This window comes from Nicotiana attenuata, unplaced genomic scaffold (assembly GCF_001879085.1).
Source record: "Nicotiana attenuata strain UT unplaced genomic scaffold, NIATTr2, whole genome shotgun sequence".
Taxonomy (NCBI): Eukaryota; Viridiplantae; Streptophyta; class Magnoliopsida; order Solanales; family Solanaceae; genus Nicotiana; species Nicotiana attenuata.
This window is the reverse complement of record NW_017673963.1, coordinates 1-21,268: the sequence shown is the minus strand read 5'-3', so window position 1 is coordinate 21,268 and position 21,268 is coordinate 1. Positions and strand designations below refer to the sequence as shown.

Sequence of the window (21,268 nt, the reverse complement as noted above, 5' to 3'; positions counted from 1 at the left end):
TTATGTATGGAAAAAAATGAAAATGATGAAAAATGAAAAATGAAAAATAAAAGAAAACAAAAGAAAAGAAAATCGAAAAAACAAAGTTAATTGAACTACGCTCGACTTGATTCCGAAAAGATACGTAGGCAGCCTCTCTAAGGTTTCAGTCGCACCTAAATAAAAATCCACATTCTCCCGAAAGGTGAAACTGGGGCACATATTATAACGGTTCGGCGATGGTTTCGCTCGAAAGGTTCCAAAGTTGTAATTCAATCCAAATTCTTTTACCCAAATCCTTTTCAAGTCCTTCCGATCAATCGGCGAGAATGTTCAAAAATTAGAGGATACAATTACTTGGATCTAATACAACCAAAATGAGAAAAATAAAATGAGAGAGCCTTATTAGTGAAAATCCTCACGGGCACCGTAAGGCGATGGTGAGTAAAGAAACTAACATGAGAGAGTCTTGATAGTGAAAACTTGTAAAGAGCACTACAAGGCGATGGTGAGAAGAGAAATGAGAGAGGTCGATTGGTGAAAACCCGCAAAGGGAGCCACTGATCGAAAAGAGGATCCTCACAGCTAGTGGCATCGACATAGTCCTGGGCAAAGCTTATCGGTTTCGAGGCAAAGTTGTGATGAGTTTGTGAGAGTCGGACGGTTTACACGGATCAGGCATCCAGTCCAAAAGGCATGTCATGTTCATTGAAGTTCGCATGTACTCCCACATAAGTCCTTCTTTTTGTGTCCCAAAAGGGACACCTCTTGTTTAAACTCATTTTCCATTTCATTGTTTGTTTTTCTTTGAATCCCTTCCAGTCTAACTTTATCCAAAAAACTAAGGCAAAGAAGGGATGGCAAGGCTGATTTTGACAAGGCTCTCATTTGATACAAGCTAATATGCTAAAAAGGCACCCAGCCTCGGTAGAGGCATCAAGTCGACCCTGACTGGCCATGGCGGCCGATTCTTCGAAATCAAAAGCATCTTTGAAGGAGGAAATCAAATTGAATTGCCTACAAGGGAAAAATGAAGTTGAAAAGGTTCGGTCCCAAGTGGCAAACCGTCTTGGAAAAGTTTCAAAAGCCAAAGGTTCCCCAATGCTATGAAGTTAAAATTTGGAAGAAAGAAGTCAAAGACTTAAAAAGGCAAAATAAAGTTTAAAAAGGTTAAGTCCCATGCGACCAACCGTCATGGCAAAGTTTAGAAAATCCAAAGATTCTCCGGGTCCAGAAGTGCAATCGGTATTCAGGAAAGAACCAGTTGTAGTATCATCAAAGAAGTCGGGCCGAGATCAAGTGACTGAAACACTCTAGGCCACAAAACCAACCACCATTTCAAACTGATAAATTGTTCTTTGTTTGAAAAAATAGAAAATAGGTGCAACCCAAAAGAAACCTTACAAGAAGCAGGTGCAACCAAAAATTTAAAAACTACGGGGGGGGGGGGGGGGGGGGGCTAGAAAACAACTTTGTAGCAACAACTCAAAAAGAAAAGTCTCCTCCAAAATTCTTTCTCACATTTTACTCATTCTCTAAACTAATATATATTATATATATATATATATATATATATATATATATATATATATACTAATATATATATATATATATATATATATAATAAAAAATGATGGAAAAAAAGAAAAAGAAGAAAGAAAGTTTAAAATCATAGTAGTATAGGGAACACCAATCCCTAGCTGTATTTCCCCAGCATAGGGTACACCACTCCCTAGTTGATGATATTTTAGACATAGGGTCACCACTCCTTAGTCTCCTTACCAGTATAGGGAACACCAATCCCTAGCTGCATTTCCCCAGCATAGGGACACCACTCCCTAGTTGATGATATTTTAGACATAGGATCACCTCTCCCTAGTCTCCTTACCAGTATAAGGTACACCAATCCCTAGTTGTGTTTTCCAACATAGGGTCATCACTCCCTAGTCGATGATATTTTAGACATATGGTTACCACTCCCTAGTCTCCTTACCAGTATAGTAAACACTAATCCTAACTGTGTTTTCCAACATCGGATCACCACTCCCTAGTTGATGATATTTTAGACATAGGGTCACCACTCCCTAGTCCCCTTACTAATATAGGGTACACCAATCCCTAGCTATGTTTTCCAACATAGGGTCATCACTCCCTAGTTGATAATATTTTAGACATAGAGTCATCACTCCCTAGTTGATGATATTTTAGACATAGAGTCACCACTCCCTAGTCTCCTTTCCAGTATAGGGTACACCAATCCCTAGCTGTGTTTTTCAATATAGGATACACCACTCCCTAGTTGATGATATTTTAGACATAAGTTCACCACTCCCTAGTCTCCTTACCAGTATAGGGTACACCAATCCCTAGTTGTGTTTTCCAACATAGGGCACACCACTCCCTAGTTGAGTCTAGCTGAAACGCGGGATACACCACTCCCTGATATCCTTTCCAGTATAGGGTACACCAATCCCTAGCTGTGTTTTCCAAGTAGGGTACACCAATCCCTAGTTGATCTGATCTTAAATGCAGGGTACACCACTCCTTGATATCATTGTTAATATAGGGTACACCATTACCTCATCGCATTTCCCCAACATAAGGTACACCAATTCTTAGTTAAGGCACCATTTAGACAATCAAGGTACACCATTCCCAAAGAATCACGTTTTTCTAGGATACACCAATCCCGGTATTTCATTGCTTTCAATAATGAAGTAGTATAGAGTTTTGTTACAAATTACTCACGAAATTTTCCTAGTGAAAATTGGGGCAGAATAATTTTGTTCGTTTATTTATTTTGGTGTCTAACCAGGTTTTACCTCGAGGCACGAGATTCGACAAGAGTCTCAATCCAAAATAAAGAAAAGAAAAGAAAAAAGAAGTGAATCCAAAATTCAGAAGCATATGAAAAGATGTGGACTACTCGAGACATGACCGAAGTCATGAGCATTGCATGTCCCATTTTGATCAGAAGAAGCCATAGAAGAATGAACTAGCACCTACAGCTAGCAAGTATCAAGGTTCAGATTAGAGTTTGCCTAAAAACCAGTCAAGACCCAGCTTTAGAAGACTTATAGATGGGAATCTTGTAACTCATAGCTGATAGGCTTGTTTGGTTTCTTTTGATTTTGATTTTGGTGTAATAAGAAGTTCAGCAAGTAGTAACAGCAGCGACAACAATGAAATCACAGCTTCCCGTTAGCCCCAGATACCAAGCTTTCAAAACTAAACCGACTTGATTCCTTTATAGCCAAGGATATGTTGGCAACCTTGGAAGCAAGGTTTGGTCAAGCTTTTTTAAAATGCTTCCCATGGAGTGTCAAACGGACAAAAATTGCTCGTAATTGCTCACTTTATTTTTGCCCGAAAACTCTTCACGTTCTCGAGCAAAGAGGGGAAGCTGTGAGAAAGTAATTTTTGCCTCACATATGAAATCACTCCTAAAATTATCCAAAATAATTTTTTATTACTTTGTAGATTTTGAAAGTTTTATTTTATTGCATTGACAGATTATTGGCATTTAGTTGCATTAGTTAAGTATACAAAAATCACAAAAAATTACATTAGTTGTTTTTCTTTGCATTTTAGTTAGTAATTTAATTAAAGCTTAAGGAGATAATTATTAGACAAATTGAATAATTAGGTTAGGGTCAAATTAGAACTTCAATTTAATTGGCCAAGTTTGAATTAGAAGCAAAAGAAAAGCTGTTAGGCCAAGCCATGAGGTCCAAACCCTTTGAATACCCCTCCAGCCCACATTCTAATCTGGTCCATCCCCCAGAGACTGTCAAACGATGCTGTTTTGGCGACCAGTGATCTCCACCGTTGATCTTACATGATCTAACGGTTTTGAACTCCTCAACCCTCCCACATAAAATTATCCTAACGGACCCTCCCCCCCCCCCCCCCATACCCCGAATTCAACCAAAGACCCTCAAACCCTCTCTTCTATTACTCTAATCCTCTGCCGCCGTCGGAAATCGCCCAAGGAGGCCGCACCAACCCAAACTTTCACCAAATAATCCCTACACTCCTTTCTTCCCAAAGCCCTTAACTATTTCATTCAAAACCTTCCCGTTTTTCTTGTTTTTTAGGTCTAAAAAACAAAAGCCCTAGTGCTTCTACTTCCTTTCAATTTCGTCCATGAAATGGCCCATTTAACTTTGAAAACCACACCATCTGTTGGATTTCGATCGTGTATGTCTAGTGGTGTAGGCTTCAAGCAGTTTCAGCAACCATCGATGCCGGTCAACTCGTCGTTGACCGGTCAGAAGTCCTATTTCCCCCGTATCTTTAGTCGAGCGTTGGTCGACTTCGTTACCCGTAGCACTGGCTGTGCTCCAAAGTGTAAGATAGTGCTTAGGTCACGACGTTGGTTACCGTTTGGAGTTTTACTCGCTTCCGGGAGCCATGGTTCTGTTGGGTAATTCACTATCTTTCCTTGTTTGTCCTTTTTATGTCATTTTTTTCAATAAACTTTAGTCATGACATTAATCAAGATTTGTTTTCATCTAAGTTTAATTGAGATAGGCATCTATGTAGATTCTTAACTGTTTGTTTAAAATTAACTTGGTCTTTAGGATTTCATCTTTGCTTCAGACTAGTTTCGATTCTTAGTTTGATTAATCGATTAGTCCAGTCCTTCTTGATTTCTATCATAATTAGTCATTAGTTAGATATAGAGCAGTATTTGAATTTTTAATTGGGGATTAATGTTATGGGAAAAGCCTACAATTTAAGTGTGAGGTTTATTTTAGGCTATTGATATGGCCAGGTTCTTGTGGGTAGGGTTTGGGTTTGGAATGGCAATTCACAAAACTTAAGGGAATCTACTCTGTAACTGCCCAAAAGGTTCTAGAGATAGGGGAAGGGATTAAAATACAATAAGACAAAGGAAATTAGGTCAAATTTGGGGTTGAAAAGGGTAAATACAGAAGTGAAAGGGTTGGAAAATAAAGAAGATTATCTGAAAAAAGACAGTGTCCAAATATGTTGAAGAAAGATGCATTTTTCCCAATTTTTTAGGGATGGCACATATTTCAGTTGATTCCTTGATTTTTAATATTAAAAAAAACAAAAGACTCTCCCCTGCAGATTTGGACACTCTTTCATTCTGCATTCTTCAGAAAAATTCACTCAAACTTTCCTTCTCACTTCACACATGAAAGAGAGCTGAAAATTCCAGTAGCCAAAGTTGAAGTTTCTGCAGTTTCAAGTTCAAAGCAGCAGAGTTTTTTTCAAAGCTCTTAACTATTTGGATGTTGATTTAGAGTTAATCTTCAGCTATTCTTCTGGGTTTAAGTTGTTTCTTCACATGGTTGAAGTTTTTATTCTACTGATATTCGTGCTGTTCGGAGATTTATTTTCTGATTTGCTTTCTATTCTTGGCAATTAGGTACGCTCTAAGTCCATGTATAATATGTTTTTATTTGGTTTTGCTCTTTTATGAATGAACATCTGAGTTGCTTGATTTTATGAACTTATGTTAAACTCATGGATTCCTGAAGAATGAATATTAGATCTGTTGCTCTTTGTTTCTCTGTTAGCATTTGAATATTGGCCGAATATTTTGAGTTCGAGAGTGTTTACTGAAGTTCTTCATAACTAGTGTAGTTGCTAGGTAACGTTGATTTACTTTGATTAAGCATGCTAATTAGTAATTTAAAAGATAATTGTATTTGAAACCAGTCATGTTAGAAATCATATTTCGTTGTTTTAATTATTGCTTGGACTATCGGTGGTCAAATTATATAAGTGCTTATGAAACCAGTTGAAGCTGCAATGGTAGGAGTTCAAATATGAAGTTTCGATTTTGAAATCGATTCTTCTATAACATTGGTAGTATTGTGTTATTCATTTATTTCAGTTGTTAAATCTGTAATTAGTTAGTTATGGCTGTAATTCTCATCAACATCTCTTAAGTTGGTTTGTAGTGTGTAATGAATGAAGTGTATGCATTTTGAAGTTTTTAATACCTTGAACAATCTCACATTCAATTTTAAAACTGTGTTGATAATCCTGAATTTTACAGTCTATATTTCGTTAATTTGATTTGATAATTGAACAAGCTTGTTTGTGTGGCTCCTATCAATACAAAGGCCTAATGCAAAGGGGCCTACATGCTGGCATGGGCGCACTGATGTCCCTCGGGCCCATATCCGATGTAATATGCTTGATTAGGCTCCTGATCAACTTTAACTTGGTTGCTTAGCATCATGACCAGTCAATTGTTGTGACCATTCGTGAAGTATCTTTGTTCCTGCCTAAAAGTGAATATTAGATATTTGAACTACTACTTTTAAATTTGTGTGGGCTGTGGGAAGTTGGAATTATTTGGTCCATAAACGATGTGCAGCATCCCAACCTTCATAACAATATAGCTAATGCATCTTCTTTGTAAATAAAGTCATCTTAGACGGTAGCCTTGTCTAGGCCCAAATGGTAGATCTCCCAAAGGATGAACCATGGACCTTTTCTAATAACTTAGTAACATGACTAATCTTTTAATTTATACTAGTCAATAGTACGCGCGTTGCGCGTGTACCTTGTCTAAATGAGACAAAAGTGTTTAAAAAATTATATAAATATTTTATTTAAAATTATGTTTGAATTATAATATTAAGGTGTAAGTCTTGGAAATGAAGAATATTGAACTCAATAAGGGCAAATAGTTCCACAAAGAAGTTATAAATCACGATAAATATATTGAAAAAGAAAAAATCATATGTCAATATACAAAGACTAAATGATGTGTGGCTATAATCCCATAGTTTCGTGCATTATTTGCCTTGCATTATACATGCTTTAATTTTAAAATACACTTTGTCTGAGCGTAATGGAGGCTATTTTATGCGTAGGTGCATCAGAAATGAAAATAGAGCTAAGGGATGCTTAAACGTCGAAAGTGCGCTCGAGAACGGCGAAAAGAAGAAGCCAGAAAAAAGCCAACTCGACCAGGCTTTATCCAGGCGAGGCCAGCTTAAAGCCAGGCCTAGGCTGGCGTTATCCAGGCGAGGCCAGCTTAAAGCCAGGCCTGGGCTGGCGTTATCCTGGCGAGGCCAACTTAAAGCCAGGCCTAGGCTGGCGTTAGCCAGATGACGCCAGGCCTAAGGCCAGGTCCAGTCCGAGTTTTGAAGGTTTTAATTGTTTCCCGCCTTGACCAAGAGTTGACCTACACGTTTAGGGCTTTTCCTACACATATGAATAGACCTAAAAACGCCACTTTTGAGGGAGGGGGGGGGGAGATTGAGTTTGGATACAACTTTAGACCTAGGAAGAGCACGGAGCCGTCGTGGAGACCGGAGATTCGACCTAAGGAGGCAAGAACACTCTAGGAGCAAGGCGGAGAATTCTTCTACGAGTTTTTCACTTCCTTCTTCCTGTTTTCATTATTGGTTATGAATTGTAGTATTGTGGTTTTGCATATTATTATGAATAGCTAATTTGTTATCTAGGGTTTTGATGGAACCTCTTGAAGATTTATTTTCCTGTTACGTTAATATAGATTTGCTATAGTATTTTCTCTATTTGGTCAACTACGTTATTATTGTGGTTGGTTGAAGAGCTCTCAATCGACTGTGCCTATTTAGTGTGTATTGCTCGGGAGAGAGTGAATATTTAGGTAGTTGTTGAACAACATCACTCCTAACGTATATGAGGTATCAATACGGAGGGTCTAAAGGTGGGATTAGGGATAACGAAACCTTGGGTGCGATACGAGTGAGCCGTACTTAATGCCAACTAGTGTAATTCGGGAGAATATGTCTAGTAAATTGTGGTAATTACGCGGGAGAGAGTTATGACAATTAGAGCGCTCATGATCGGTAGAGAATACTTAGGCGAATTTATAGAAGACGTAGCGGAAAGAATTCCGACAATAGGGAAAATCACAACTCTAGACCTCCTTAATCTTAACCATTAGTATCTTTAGTTGTTAATTTACTATTTTAATTTGTTAGTTAATTAGTTAAACACAAGAATCTTAATATCTATAAGTTAGGAATTGTTCAAGCTTGTCTTCTTGGTGATATTGAACAGCAGTAGCTAAGCCTTAGTTCTCTGTGGGATTCGACTCTGGACTTGTAAACCGGATTATATTTGCAACGACCGCTTAGTCATTTTTTATAAGGCATAGTTGGGCGTGATCACTAAACTATACTAATTTATCGCGATAAGTGATAAAAAAGATAGAAAATATTTATTAATCAGTTATGATTTAGTAATAATATTAAATATAAAGACTGGTATCATAAATATAATTTGTGTTATAATATTATAAAGCATATTATTTTTTTGCTTGATTACCAGACTAGAGCAACTACGTAAAATGAAGTTCGTGTACACATAGACTAACGTAGAATATAAGAATAATACTGTTTTAAACAAAGGGAATCCATTCCTTATTTGAGGTAAATTGTCAAGTGAATTTAAACTCCTAACTATTAGGATCTAATCTAATAAGGAAAGATATAATAATCAAAATTTAGTTGATTTCAAAATCCTAAATATTAGGAAAATAATTTAAATGACTATTTTATCTAATGTAAAATCTAATTTTAAAGGGTAAAAAAGGCGAACGACATTTCGCTAAGGGCCTTCGTGCTTTTAATATAGTATAGATTATCTTGCAGTTTAGCCACATTCTTCCATAATATTTGAATTCCCAATGACTCAAATTTAGGAAAATAAATAATTTGTGAACATCGTAGCTTGCTTTAGGCGCGATTAATAAATTATCGTGACTATGGGTACGGTTCTCGTGGCATAGTCATGATACGTAACCCCAATTCAAGTGCGCGTTTCACGCGACTTGACCATAACTTCAAACAATAATAATAAACATGTTGTAAATCGCTGGTGCATTTCACGTGGTGCCAATATGTACCAGAACGACAAGTGTACGACATCGTAACTTGTTCAAAAATAACTTCATAAATACTAAAAGCGTTTAAATATTTAACTAAAAACAGTGAAAGATAAAATGCACAATAGGTTTTAAACATGTAATGATTCAGATAATTAAGCCAAATATTAATTGTTAAGAAACCGTGCTAAAACCACAGAGCTCAAGAGTGTCTCACACCTTCTCCCGGGTTAACAGAATTCTTTACCCGATCTTCTGTTTTTGCAGACCATAAATAGAGTCAATTTCCTCAATTTGAGATTTAAAAATAATCCGATGACTTGTGACACAATAATATTTATTCCATGTGGCGACTCTAATTAAATAAACAGTCTCATTTCGAATAATGTCACTTTAATTGGAAAAACTCACTGTCCTAAAAAAAAAAAAAAAAAGGGTGTGACAAGTGTTGTCAAAGTGTTCTTGAACTACTAAAATAATATTTGTTATACGTGTAAAAGTAGGCACATTTACGGGTAATAAAACATTTATAGCATTGAATAGCATTCAACTTTATCGAGGAACGGAAAATTTCTTTTACAATATCTTTAGTTCTAAAACTATTTACTCAATCTTTTTATCTGTTCAAAAATGTTTTGTTTGATATTCATTCTTCTTCTCCTTTTTATCTTCAAGAATAAGTATAAGCTCTGGCTTGCAGGCAAGCCACGTGCTGTAATAAATTTGTTTGTAATTATTGGGTATAGTGATGAAAATGGTGTGGAGTATTTCCTTGTGAAAAATAGTTGGGATGGTAATATATATGTTGAGAATAAATGCAACAGCATTGTACAAGAAACCAGCCAATCAAAACCAGTAAGCGGAGAATAGATGATATGATAGCACTATAGACATCTTTGCAGAATATGAAGACCATGCAATTTATTTTCTGCATGCAACATTTTCAACTGTAAATGAAGAGTTTGTGGAAAAACTAAGCTATTCATTACATGTTTAAACCAATACCACGCTTAACGAAAATAACCATAGAGTTCTAAGAAGCAGATGCAACAGTTCCATGGGTTAGTATCATCCGTAGTAGGAGCGGTCATGAGAAGTCGAAAGAACCTGAAAGGAAGTAGAGCATTTGGACCAGTAATAGGCCACGACGCAAATTGACCTGGCTTGCAAATAGTTTGATCATTCTCATGTACTCTCAGGTTTGTCCAACTTTTCCCATCCAACGACCCCTATAATGCAATGCATACAAATTCAGGGTCCTATAAAATGTGTATTCCGGAACGTATACATGTAAAACCTAGACGAGTACATCACTATTTTGCACGCGAGATGAAATATTTACTGGTTTTGTGACTACTGGTTGCACGGCTTACCTGAAAGTTCCAACGTCTCATAAATGCTCTTGATCCGTCCTGTCTTAATGTATAGTAGTTACACATGAGCTGCATCAATTCATGCAAAAAAAATATAACATACATCAGAAGTCAGGGATATTGTCACAATACTTGGAAATGATTAAACTGAGAGATAACCCTTCAAAGAAACCAAAGAGCAAATCTCAGTTCCAACAAAAAACAGAAAAGAAAAATAAAGTAGACGAGCGTTCACTTTCGGTATTCCGTTCACACAGACGTAATACTAACAAACACCACTCTAGACAACCATGACTCAATGCAACGCCCTCACAATGAGAACTGTAAACTTTAATGTCGAATCTTCAATGTGTTTTACCGCAGGTCAATTACAAGGCATGTTTAATTAGATATCCTTGGCCGAAGAATACTAAAAGATTTCTCTGGACATGCATAGTTTCTACAATTAGGATCATTTCCTGTCACTAGGTGCAGCCAAAGACAAAATATGACCAAATATCGAACTTGATCACATACAGCAGAATTTTGAGAATCAGCACGAACAAAGTGCAAGCTGCAACATACAAGTTCATTTCCTTTTCGTAAGGGTAGGTCTTAGGTAGGTACTAATATAATGTGTGAACCTGGTCGTTCAAGAAGAGTTCTCTTTATAACTTGTTACTCTTAGATATGTTAGACTCTACTTTATTAGCTAAACTTAAAACAACTAAATGAGCAGAGTTATATGCACGACTCATGTAAGCATTTTCTCATTCACAAGAGATTTTAGAATGTATCAGTATGTAACATTGTAAACCATGCAAGGAAGGCGATGAACAAAATATGCAGTTCACATTGTTTCAAGGCATAATCCTACAACTGATTAAATTCATTATTTCCATAATTCATGGACCAGATTACAGCAACAAAATAACTTCTTTCCTATTCATTCTTTATACACCCACTGTATACACAAACCAATAAATCTAACCTGGTGATCTTGACCAACATCGACCATCCACCATGAAGCGTTTCTTCCGTCCTCCATCTGAGGTCCAGCAAGAGATGTACCCTGAAAAAGAAAATGATAATTTTTTTCCTTCTCTTTTCAACTAATTTAAAAGGAGAAAATCCTTTATAATAACCCCTCCGATTCATACCTGGAAATTCCTTGACACCAAGACCTTAGGATCAGTGCATCTTGAAATGGGGCTACTAGCAGTGATAGTTACTCTCTGAATCATGAATTATCCATGTTAAGTAGATTACAAGATGAGGTGGCAAAAGCAAGGAAGGTAAATTGCGTATTGCATTTCATGATTTACCTTAGACAAAACAGGATTTACCCACTGGTGTTTCCCATATGATGTACCAGCAAAATAAAGGACCCCATTGCTGTCTCCATCACATATGTAGAGCAGCTCCTTAAAACTTGATTTCCTATGCTGAAACCTATTATCATACGATACAGCACTTATCAGCGTCAGTTTCAAGACGCTTTTGATAATCATTCTCCGACAAAATACATAAGTGTCCTTCAATTATTACATGATTAATATACTAGTATTACTACTTACTTCTGGCTTCCTTGAGAACCGGTGACCCCAAATTCCAGAAATCTTATAGCCTCTTTAACCTGTTACATAGCATACGAGTTATTCTCCAGAGGTATCAAAATGATAAACATCCCATGGAATCTTTCTCTAAATAGTTGTAACATACCAGATGGTCAAAAGTGGGAATCTGCTGGCAAAGGTTACTTCCTTCAAACTGCAGGATTCCCAACAAAGCCAACATTAGCATATATTCAACTTTAATGATGGCGAAGTGAGGTGCTCCTAGATATCAAGGTATATACCTTCCTCAGCAATTCAAGCGGCAGTAAGGGGAACCGCACAAGATTCAGAAATTCATTTAGAGACTTAAGCCTCTCCCCAAAAAGGATCTCCGGTGTTGAATTTAAAATTAATTCGCTTACTGTTTCCCATCCATACAATTCTCTTGCTTGTAAGCACCAAAGTAGGATGGCATTGAGAACTCTCTCTTCGGATGTCACTGTCAAATCTGTATGCTGCAGAACACATCATTTATCGTTACAGATGTATACTGCCAATTCAATAGCACATAAGCTTTATTAATGCATCTGCACATCAAGTGACTTTAATATATTCTTTCAGGCTCAGGTCTTTGAAATCTTACCCAATTAAAGGACTAAAACTACTATGTAAAGTAAAGAAACCAGGTCACAACTATAAGACAGCTAAAGGCATATGATTTCCCCTAAACTTTTACTCGTATTTGTTTCAGAAAGCAGAAATATGTTGGCTGCATATGCCTGTACTTCGTTATCAAGAATATTCCCAAAGATTAAATCATCTGAACTCTTTTGTACAAGGGATGAAACATTCAATAAGACCCATAATCACACTGCACCTTCGTGAAGTTAGAAAAAGAATATTTCCTCCTTGCAGACATTTACTCGAACTAGATAATCTATACTTTCTTTAACCAAGTGATGGTTTCTTGTTCAAGTATCCAAAATCGCAACATTGTTCATATTATTCAAGTTAAAAAATAAGGAGGGAATGATGATCACCTGAAGGATATTGCTAAAATTTGCTTCATCTAACATGACAAAGTCGATGCTTGCAGTTGTACAATAATCAAAGTGCATCGAGAATATCCTCTCACAGGTTTCTTCAATGAGTTTACATGAGGGAACAGATGATATCACTTGAAGAATTGGGCATACTGAGTCCTGCAACAAAGACCAACAATTAGTGTCACAGATCACGACCCAAAGACTTTACCAAAGTGTCTTCTTCCTCGTCCAATAAACTTGGCATAATAGAAAAAGTTCTTGAACCTTCTTCCAATAGGAGAACTCCATCCCTGCATATAATGTATAGACGAAAGGTGTTAATAAATTTATATCTCATTGTCATAAAACGGCTCCGCTCATGCTCACAAGTCCGAACTGCATCACTTCTCCACTCTTTTAATTGTAGCCTGACATTAGCACTTTCAACATGATGCATACGACCATACAGGTTTAGCAACAAAAGAGGAAGTATGCATTGAAAGAGGGGAGAGTTGTAAGATTACCTCTGAGAGGCACTCCAAAAGTATTTTGCAGCACTCCTGATGAAGAAGAGTAACCCCAAACTCATCCGCCAGTAAAAGAAGCTGGAGTAACAAGGTATTAATTCCGTCGGTGGCTTCTTTATTAAGTTCTCCAGTGTACATGAATTCTAGCATAATCTTAAATGCTTCAAGAGGGACATCTTTTAAGCAGACCATTGAAGAAGCACTCTCCCTCATTCCATTGGTAAACATCTGCCAACTCAAAATTTTGCTTAAAACAGAGTTGCATAGATTCACGAAAGAAATGGAGAGAACTCACAGACATAGTGTATGACTGTTGATACATGATAGATTCTGGATTTCAATGTTATTATCAGGGGCTAACTACAATTTAAGATATTGAAGCAATCCATATTAACATGTTGATCTCAAAATAAACTTCGTTTCCTAAGGGAAAGTTTCTCTAAGCACCTCAAATGCATTTATACAGCAAAAATGCTCATTAAAAATGCTAACACTTCAAAATTGCTGATTTTGAGTTTGAACATCAGAAAAGATGAACCTTGTAATGTATCCTAGTCTAGTCCAAGAATTTAAGAAAGAAGGCAGCAATCAATTCTGGGAAACTAACAGAACATTGTCACAGGATTTAAGACAGCAAAATGATTTTTCGCCAATGGTTTTTGATGTACTACTTCCTCACAATGACTTCCAACTAAAGGCAATAAGTAGGGAAAATTTGTGAAAGAGAAGTTATAACAATGTTAAATACCTTTGCGAAAGGAATACTCCATGACCCAAGGATTACTTTATGTGATTGCAAAACAAGGTCATGAACTCCAACATAAATGTCTAGATCACTGTATTCTCCAGTCGAGAGGAACCGTTCAAGCCTTTCTCTATTAATGGGCAACCCATATGGAAAAGTTTTGCTACATTGGAGCCAGCTCGGATAAGATATGTCTACAGGCTTAGCTGATTCAACAAGTTGCTCATTAGACGTAAGTCGCTCAAGGATCTCTTCACATTGCTTCACCAATGGCATCACTTTGTATTGTAAACTCAAAGACTTCAACGAGTGGAGATCAGATTCCAAAATCTACAATGCTCAAATATTGCAGTGGGTCAGCAACTTTATGATAAATATTTACACTAATAGTTTCATAGAACAACGCTTTGGAACTACATATTTATACTCACACACACACACACACATCTATACCTATTTCAAAATGCATAATGTTGATACACGCATGGTAGGGTGATTTAAGATTTGGCAGATTCAACATACTTAAAAGAAATTTAGACAATAGAAAGAGGTAAAAAGCAAAAGAGAATTAGTCTATACACAAAAGTTAAATCGAGCAAATTCATTTGAGTTCATAGTTAAGTCTGAATAATAAGTTTTGTTTCTTCTGACACATTTGAATTAATTCCTTGTTCGGATAGAAAAAGACATTCCTTCCTCAATGAAGTAATAAGCAATAAGTATGGTATCCAAAGTTTAGCAGACAATGTCACAATTGATAGCATATCAAGTATACAGATAACAAAATGGAAGGATAATAACTTGAACTTGCCCGAAAGTTAGGATTCACCTGAGCATGTCCGGTGTAGACATACTGAAGAAGTGCGTGAAGGACGGAATAACTTATGTCTGGCAAGTGAACAACTTCTTCAACTGATGAACTAAGACCAAAATCTCCACATGCAGCTAAAATGAGCTTATGAGCTGGAACAACCCTTTCTTCCTTTCCAACAACAAAGAACATATCAGATAACTCCCAATTCTCAAGAAACTTTCCAAGACCCCAACTTTCATAATTACCAATTTGATCTTCTAACTCTTGTTCTAAATCATCCTCGCCTAAGTCATGCTCAACATAATCCACATGCTTCCACAAAGATAAATGATTCGGTGTGACAGGCAGTACATTAACATTCCTGTATCCAACATGTTTATCCCAACTGCTAAGACCAACATACTGAACGCTGCAATTGGGATTCGAATCAAGCCACTGAAAGCAAAGATTCTGAAAAGGATACCTTCCCTTGCCAATGCTAATTAATCCATCATAGATACTAATCCAGTAGCTTTGAAATGCTGAAGAACAACAAAGACCAACACCAGCCGCGTCAACCACCGTTTTCCCATCAACCTCAATCTTAAATCTCTTATTCCTATGACTACCAATGATTACAGTATAGTGTGGACAATTATCCCTTTTGTAGTGATAATGCTGACTCCCTACCTGCTCGCGAAAAACGACTGTTACATCATTATGTGCAAAAGCATCAAAAGCTACACAACCCCTTCCTGCTTCTCTAAATCTCAGATCAATAGGCCAAGCACACTCGAAAGGCGCCACAGTTAGAAACTTCTTCTGCTTCTTATCCATCATTTCTCCCGGAGGAAACAATTCTTCTTTACTCACTTCACAATATAGCTGGCAGTGAACCATATTTTTAGCCAGAGGATCAATAGTCAATATGAAAAAAAGATTGAACAAAAACTTACTATATATAGTTCCTGACAGATAGTAATAAAAAAGATTCCAAAAACAACTTGCTCAATAGATAGTGATGGGCAAGAATCATTAAATTTGATCCGGGAAGGGCTTTGACATTTGACAGCAGGATAAAAAGAAAAGGAAAAAGATGTCCTTGATAGCAATATCTAAATATATCAGGTGCAACTTCTAAAATCTCAAAATCTACACAGATAAATGATGATGATATAGTTGGAATGGTCACCATCTGAAAATAACCCAGAAATCTCTAGACACCATACAATCAATCAAGCAAAAATAATTATCAACCTCCAACTTGCTATCAATTTGAACCACATTTTTTATTTTGATATAAAATAAAATAAAAAGTCAAATCCAATATCCAGCAGATGGGTATTCCTAAAAACGGATAAAAATCTGATCTTTGAAGAAAATTATCCACAAAAATTCAAGAATAATAGAAAATCACAAACACATGCAATAAAAAACAAAATTCAAATCCAGCAAATGGGTATGTCCAGAAATGGAAAAAAATCCGATCTTTACAGAAAATTTAAAGAATACTAGAGAAATTGCATGGTGGGGATGAAGCTTATTACCTCATAATATCTTGAACTATCTCTATCAGTAGATCAAGAAAACAACTGGACCATGTAATAATTATATAGCGTTAACTTTATATTCAGAAACAAGTAGATAAAACAAACAAAAAATGAGTTGGAAGATAGTGACAGAGCACAAAGATCCAGTTAACTTGGTATATTGGATATTTTAAGTGATAGTAGATATGCCCCAAATCCAATATCATATTTGATGATTTGAATATATTTTTGTGAACGTCATTTGATATTCTTTTATCATTGTTATTAATTGCTTGATTAATTTGATAAGGTCCTTGATTAAATTTTGAGATTTGTCATCGTGATAGAGATCATGATAATGAGAGCAAAGTCTCTTACAATTTAATCTAAATTTGTTCTTGATCGTAGGTTTATTAATTTGGACATTAGTAATCCGGTTAGATCAATATTTATGTGACCGTCTTTATGGGATAAAGATTAGTTGATCTCATTAACTAAATCACATAGATAGATGATGCATATAGAGATATGATCATTGAACCGACTCATTGGATAATTCCTAATGGTTAGAATTACCATAAACTGTCAATAGGATATTCTCTTGAAGAATGTGATGTAAGAATTTCCTTTGACCTGAGATCGTCATAGTAATTGACAAGTTATTTATTGTGCTTTGATACCAGACACCTATGGCCCTAGCGCGATAGTTGAAAGGATATTGGGTATGATTAAATACTTGTAGAATTAGTGATTGATCAAGATGGAATCTGTCAACTCTTGGTAATGAGTTTAAGCTCCATGTCGTCATGAATTATAAACGACCAAACTAAGACCTTGGCCAGGGCAATTGAATGAAAAGAAGAAAAGAGTTTCTTAGGTCATTCAATGGTCGATTATATTTGACATGAACACATAGTTGGTCGCCTATTAGGATTTGACAGTTGAACCATATCCTAGGGTGATCCAGAGCTATAAGGACAGAAGGAATTACTACATTATTCTTCTACTGGTTCTTGAGAGTAAATTGTATACTTCATGCTATCCGGTCGTTAAGGAGTGTTGCTAGACGCCACCCTTGATTAGTATATTGATGTGATCAATTTACTACCGGTTTAGTATTGAACCTATGGGGTCGCACACTAACGAGTGTTCTGATCTTTGCTAAAGGATTAATTACTTTATTATTTGATAATTAAATTGTAGAATTTAATTAGTCAAATAAATTTAGTTATTAGTCCAAATAAAATATTATTATATTCTTTGCTAGCACAGAGGATATAATTAATATTGTGAACAAATTGAACTTTTCTATTTGGAATAGAAAATTAAATTATATCTCTTGGTTGAAATATATACGTATAGATATATATGGTATATATCTAGTGCTCATAATTAATATTTATATATATATATATAATGATGTGTATAATTTTAATAAATATTTTTTATCCAAGTTGGAGTTGGACATAGAAAGTCCATGAAGGACACGCACTTACGTATACCCATTTAGAATGAGATTTGCAATTTTCCATAAAATTCAATTGTGGATTGGACTTGGAAAAACGTAAACTACTGTTTCTAACTTTTTCATAACCTAATGGGAAAGTGTTGGTGATTTACAATATATATACATGTATCATCAAAAGAAACGTAGGCGTACAGAATATTCGGGAGAATCGAAAGACCAAGAGAACAATATTTCGTTCAATTTGTTCGCGGGTTTCATTGATCAAAGAGTTGATAGTAAGGATCGGTCTCGGTGTGGATACGCATAGAGTCTTCACACTATCGAAGAAATTTTGAAACGAGACTTTCTTCACCAGGTACGTCTTAGATCCGATCTATTGATATGTAAATATCTTTTAAACACGAAAAGATCTTCCTAGGATTGTTATTGTCTTCCGCTGCGTGTTACGAACACCTATACGCAATCCTTCATTAAGGAAATGGAATTCGAGTCTTTTAGGGAAATACTAAATATTTATGGATAGATTTTCTATATTTAGTCTTTATCAGCCACGTCAAGCTGAAGTGGCTTCTGTCCACTTCACTACATGTTTTTCTTCATCACGTTATTCTTCAAATAGTCTTGACCCGACTGTCACAATCCATATGCCTTTGTCTTCATCTGGGCACTAGTGGTGTTCATAATTCGGTTTGGATCGATTTTTCCTTAAAAAGCAACCAAATTAAGTAAGTCGGTTTTCAAATATTAGAATCAAACCAAACCAATTAAGTCGGTTTTTCTCGATCCGGTTTATGTCGGTTTTTCGGTTATTTATCGATTTTTTCTTAAATATAAGATATACACTACCAAACACATATTTCGGCGACCACATTTTCAATGTAACACTATCAAATCAATTGCCCTTTGAGAAATCTATTATTTATCAAGATATATTGATGATAATTGAATCAAATAGTGATGAATAATTTAAGGACTCAATTAAAAATATGTTATTTTTAACACGAAATAGGTTCTTATACTAAACAAAAGAAAACTACCAATCAAACTAGAATGTAAAGGTAAAGAACTATATTAAAAGTGCAAACTATTAACATTTACCATAAATTTTTTGAAACTTTGTATAACAATATACATATTTATAGGTGTAATAATAAATTTAAAATAGCTACTTCTATAGTAGGTTTGGTTCGGTTTTTTTCTGATTAAAACCAAAATCAAACCAAATTTGATCGGTTTTTAAAATTCAAAACCAAAACCAAACCAAACCAAAAAGTATCGATTTTTTTGATCGATTTGGTTTGGTTTTCGGTTTGGTTCGATTTTTCGGGTTTTTATGAACACCCCTACTGGGCACTAGTCTAATAGTAGTGAGTTTTAGTGGGTGTTTGGACATAAGAATCATAAAATTTCGAAGAAGGTGAAAATAATATTTGAAAATTAGAGTTATATTTGGATATGAATATAATTTTGGATTGGTTTGAGTTTTTGTGAGCAATCTGAGGTGAAAATTTTGAAAAATAGCTTCGGGGAGTTTTTCAAAAATTTGAAAAATTCCAAAAAATTTCAAATAAAAACTGAAAATTGTATGGCCAAACATTGATTTCGAAGAAGAAAAAATCAAAAAAAAAGTGAAAAAAATTCATGGCTAAACGGGCTAGTATATCATTATTCCTCTCGTCCCAATTTGGGTGGCACAGTTTAACTTTAACTAAGCATTAAGTTAAAAGGGAGTTTTCTGAAATTTATAATTTAAAATAAGTTTTTATGTGACTATAGATCATTTTAATAAAGTTAAAATTAAGAATTTTTAAAATTAAATTATTTTTTGAATCGTACTAAACACCCCTTATAATATGACTCAGTTGCGGTCTTGCGGATATGCGGTCTGTATTTTATAATTAAGCACTTGCACTCCCTATATTATGAAAGTCCTACACTTACAGTCCCTATGAGGTATATCCGCAATTAAGTATATTAAATGATGATTATTAAAAAATAAATTAAAATTATAAATAAAACGTTTTTACCTATTTGTTTTTATGAACTAAAAGAAGGTAAATAAGGATATAAATTATTTAGAAAAGGGGTAACTGAGTAATTTTCCTTTGAAAAAATGACATTGTATAGCCGCTATAAAATAAAAATTGTCGAAAAAATGTATAAAATTTGTATATTTTTTGTATATATGTTATATATAAAAATTATACAAATTTTATACACTTTTTCGACTACCAGATGTAAATAGTTTTTGGCGCGTGCTAAAAGTGATAGTACCTCTTCTCTTTTTTCCCTTCAATTAGTTAATCATAAAAGAAATAAGGGAGTAAATTAAGAAAAACTGAACAAATTGCATAATAATGTTCTTTTTTTTTTTGGCAGACTGAACTTGTAGAAATTACACTAATACTGCTAACCACTATAGATAAGGCAACACATTTTTTTTGTTTGATGTTATCGTTGGTACTATTTTAGATAGGTGACAATATTGTGCAAGATCCGTTGTAGTCTAGTTGGTTAGGATACTCGGCTCTCACCCGAGAGACCCGGGTTCAAGTCCCGGCAACGGAACTAAATCTATTTTGCAATTATATTTTGGCAAATAATCCACACATCCAACTCCTAGCGTGATCAAAGTTCGTTTGAATTGTTAAAACGGAAAAGGGTCATATTTGTCTCTGTACTCTTCAAAAAGGGTTATATTTGTCCTTCGTTATACTTTTTTGATATATTTATCCTTATCGTTATACTTTAGGATCATATTTGCCTCTATACTCTTCAAAAAGGGTTACATTTGTCCTTCGTTATACTTTTTGACATATTTATCCTTACAGTTATACTTTAGTATCATATTTGCCCATCATCCATTAAATCTCCATGTCCCACCTTTGTTTTCCTACATGGCGCCTATGTGGATTTTTTTTCCTTCCAATTTAAATATGGTCACCTATTTAAGATAATATAACTCGCCCACCCAATTTAAATATGGTCACCTATTTAAGATAAAGTTCTTTTTAGCTCTATATTTTTCGGGTAGCAGCGGCAACATATTGGCAAACAAGAACTTTGAACTCAAAATCACTAATCCGATACAGCTCACAATTATTGCAGTAACCAAAGTAAATTACGAGAAGTTCCACAACAATGGAGTTAATGACAAAGGTCAGTGCTTAAAATAGAGCACTTACAGAAGCCTAAAACTCGAAGAAAACTTTCAAGTTTATTTAAGAAAAGGTCAAGATGAGTGAAGTTTTGAATAGCGTCTATAAGCGAGACTGAACCGAGTTGTTGCCATCGGATGAATTACAGGTAACACTATAGTTTTGTTCACTCACCGTCCAAAATTTTCTAGTTCGGACTTGATTTGATATGTTGCCGCTGCTATCCGGAAAATACGGAGCTGATCCGGAGAAGAGAGATGGATGAGTGGG

General features: G+C 35.3%; 1 protein-coding gene and 1 non-coding gene across 3 annotated transcripts; one reads left to right on the top strand and one right to left on the bottom strand.

The window, feature by feature from the left end:
- Window positions 1-9,691: 9,691 nt before the first annotated feature.
- Window positions 9,692-16,497, bottom strand: LOC109217715 (BTB/POZ domain-containing protein At2g30600). Of its 2 annotated transcripts, XM_019381981.1 has the most exons (13): window positions 16,391-16,497; window positions 14,880-15,728; window positions 14,054-14,380; window positions 13,303-13,533; window positions 12,794-12,955; window positions 12,056-12,268; window positions 11,920-11,967; window positions 11,775-11,833; window positions 11,523-11,649; window positions 11,358-11,432; window positions 11,189-11,269; window positions 10,219-10,287; window positions 9,692-10,074 (listed from the first exon to the last, which is right to left on the bottom strand). In XM_019381981.1, the coding sequence occupies exons 2-13, from the start codon at window positions 15,681-15,683 to the stop codon at window positions 9,856-9,858; spliced, it is 2,415 nt and encodes an 804-aa protein (XP_019237526.1). In that variant the 5' UTR covers window positions 15,684-15,728; window positions 16,391-16,497; the 3' UTR covers window positions 9,692-9,855. The 2 variants fall into 2 exon arrangements, with proteins under 2 accessions (XP_019237526.1, XP_019237525.1); XM_019381980.1 differs by lacking the exon at window positions 16,391-16,497 and having other exon boundaries at window positions 14,880-16,318.
- Window positions 16,498-20,335: 3,838 nt separating this feature from the next.
- On the top strand, window positions 20,336-20,408 carry TRNAE-CUC. The gene has a single exon. It is a non-coding gene; the product is annotated as a tRNA-Glu (tRNA).
- Window positions 20,409-21,268: the final 860 nt, after the last annotated feature.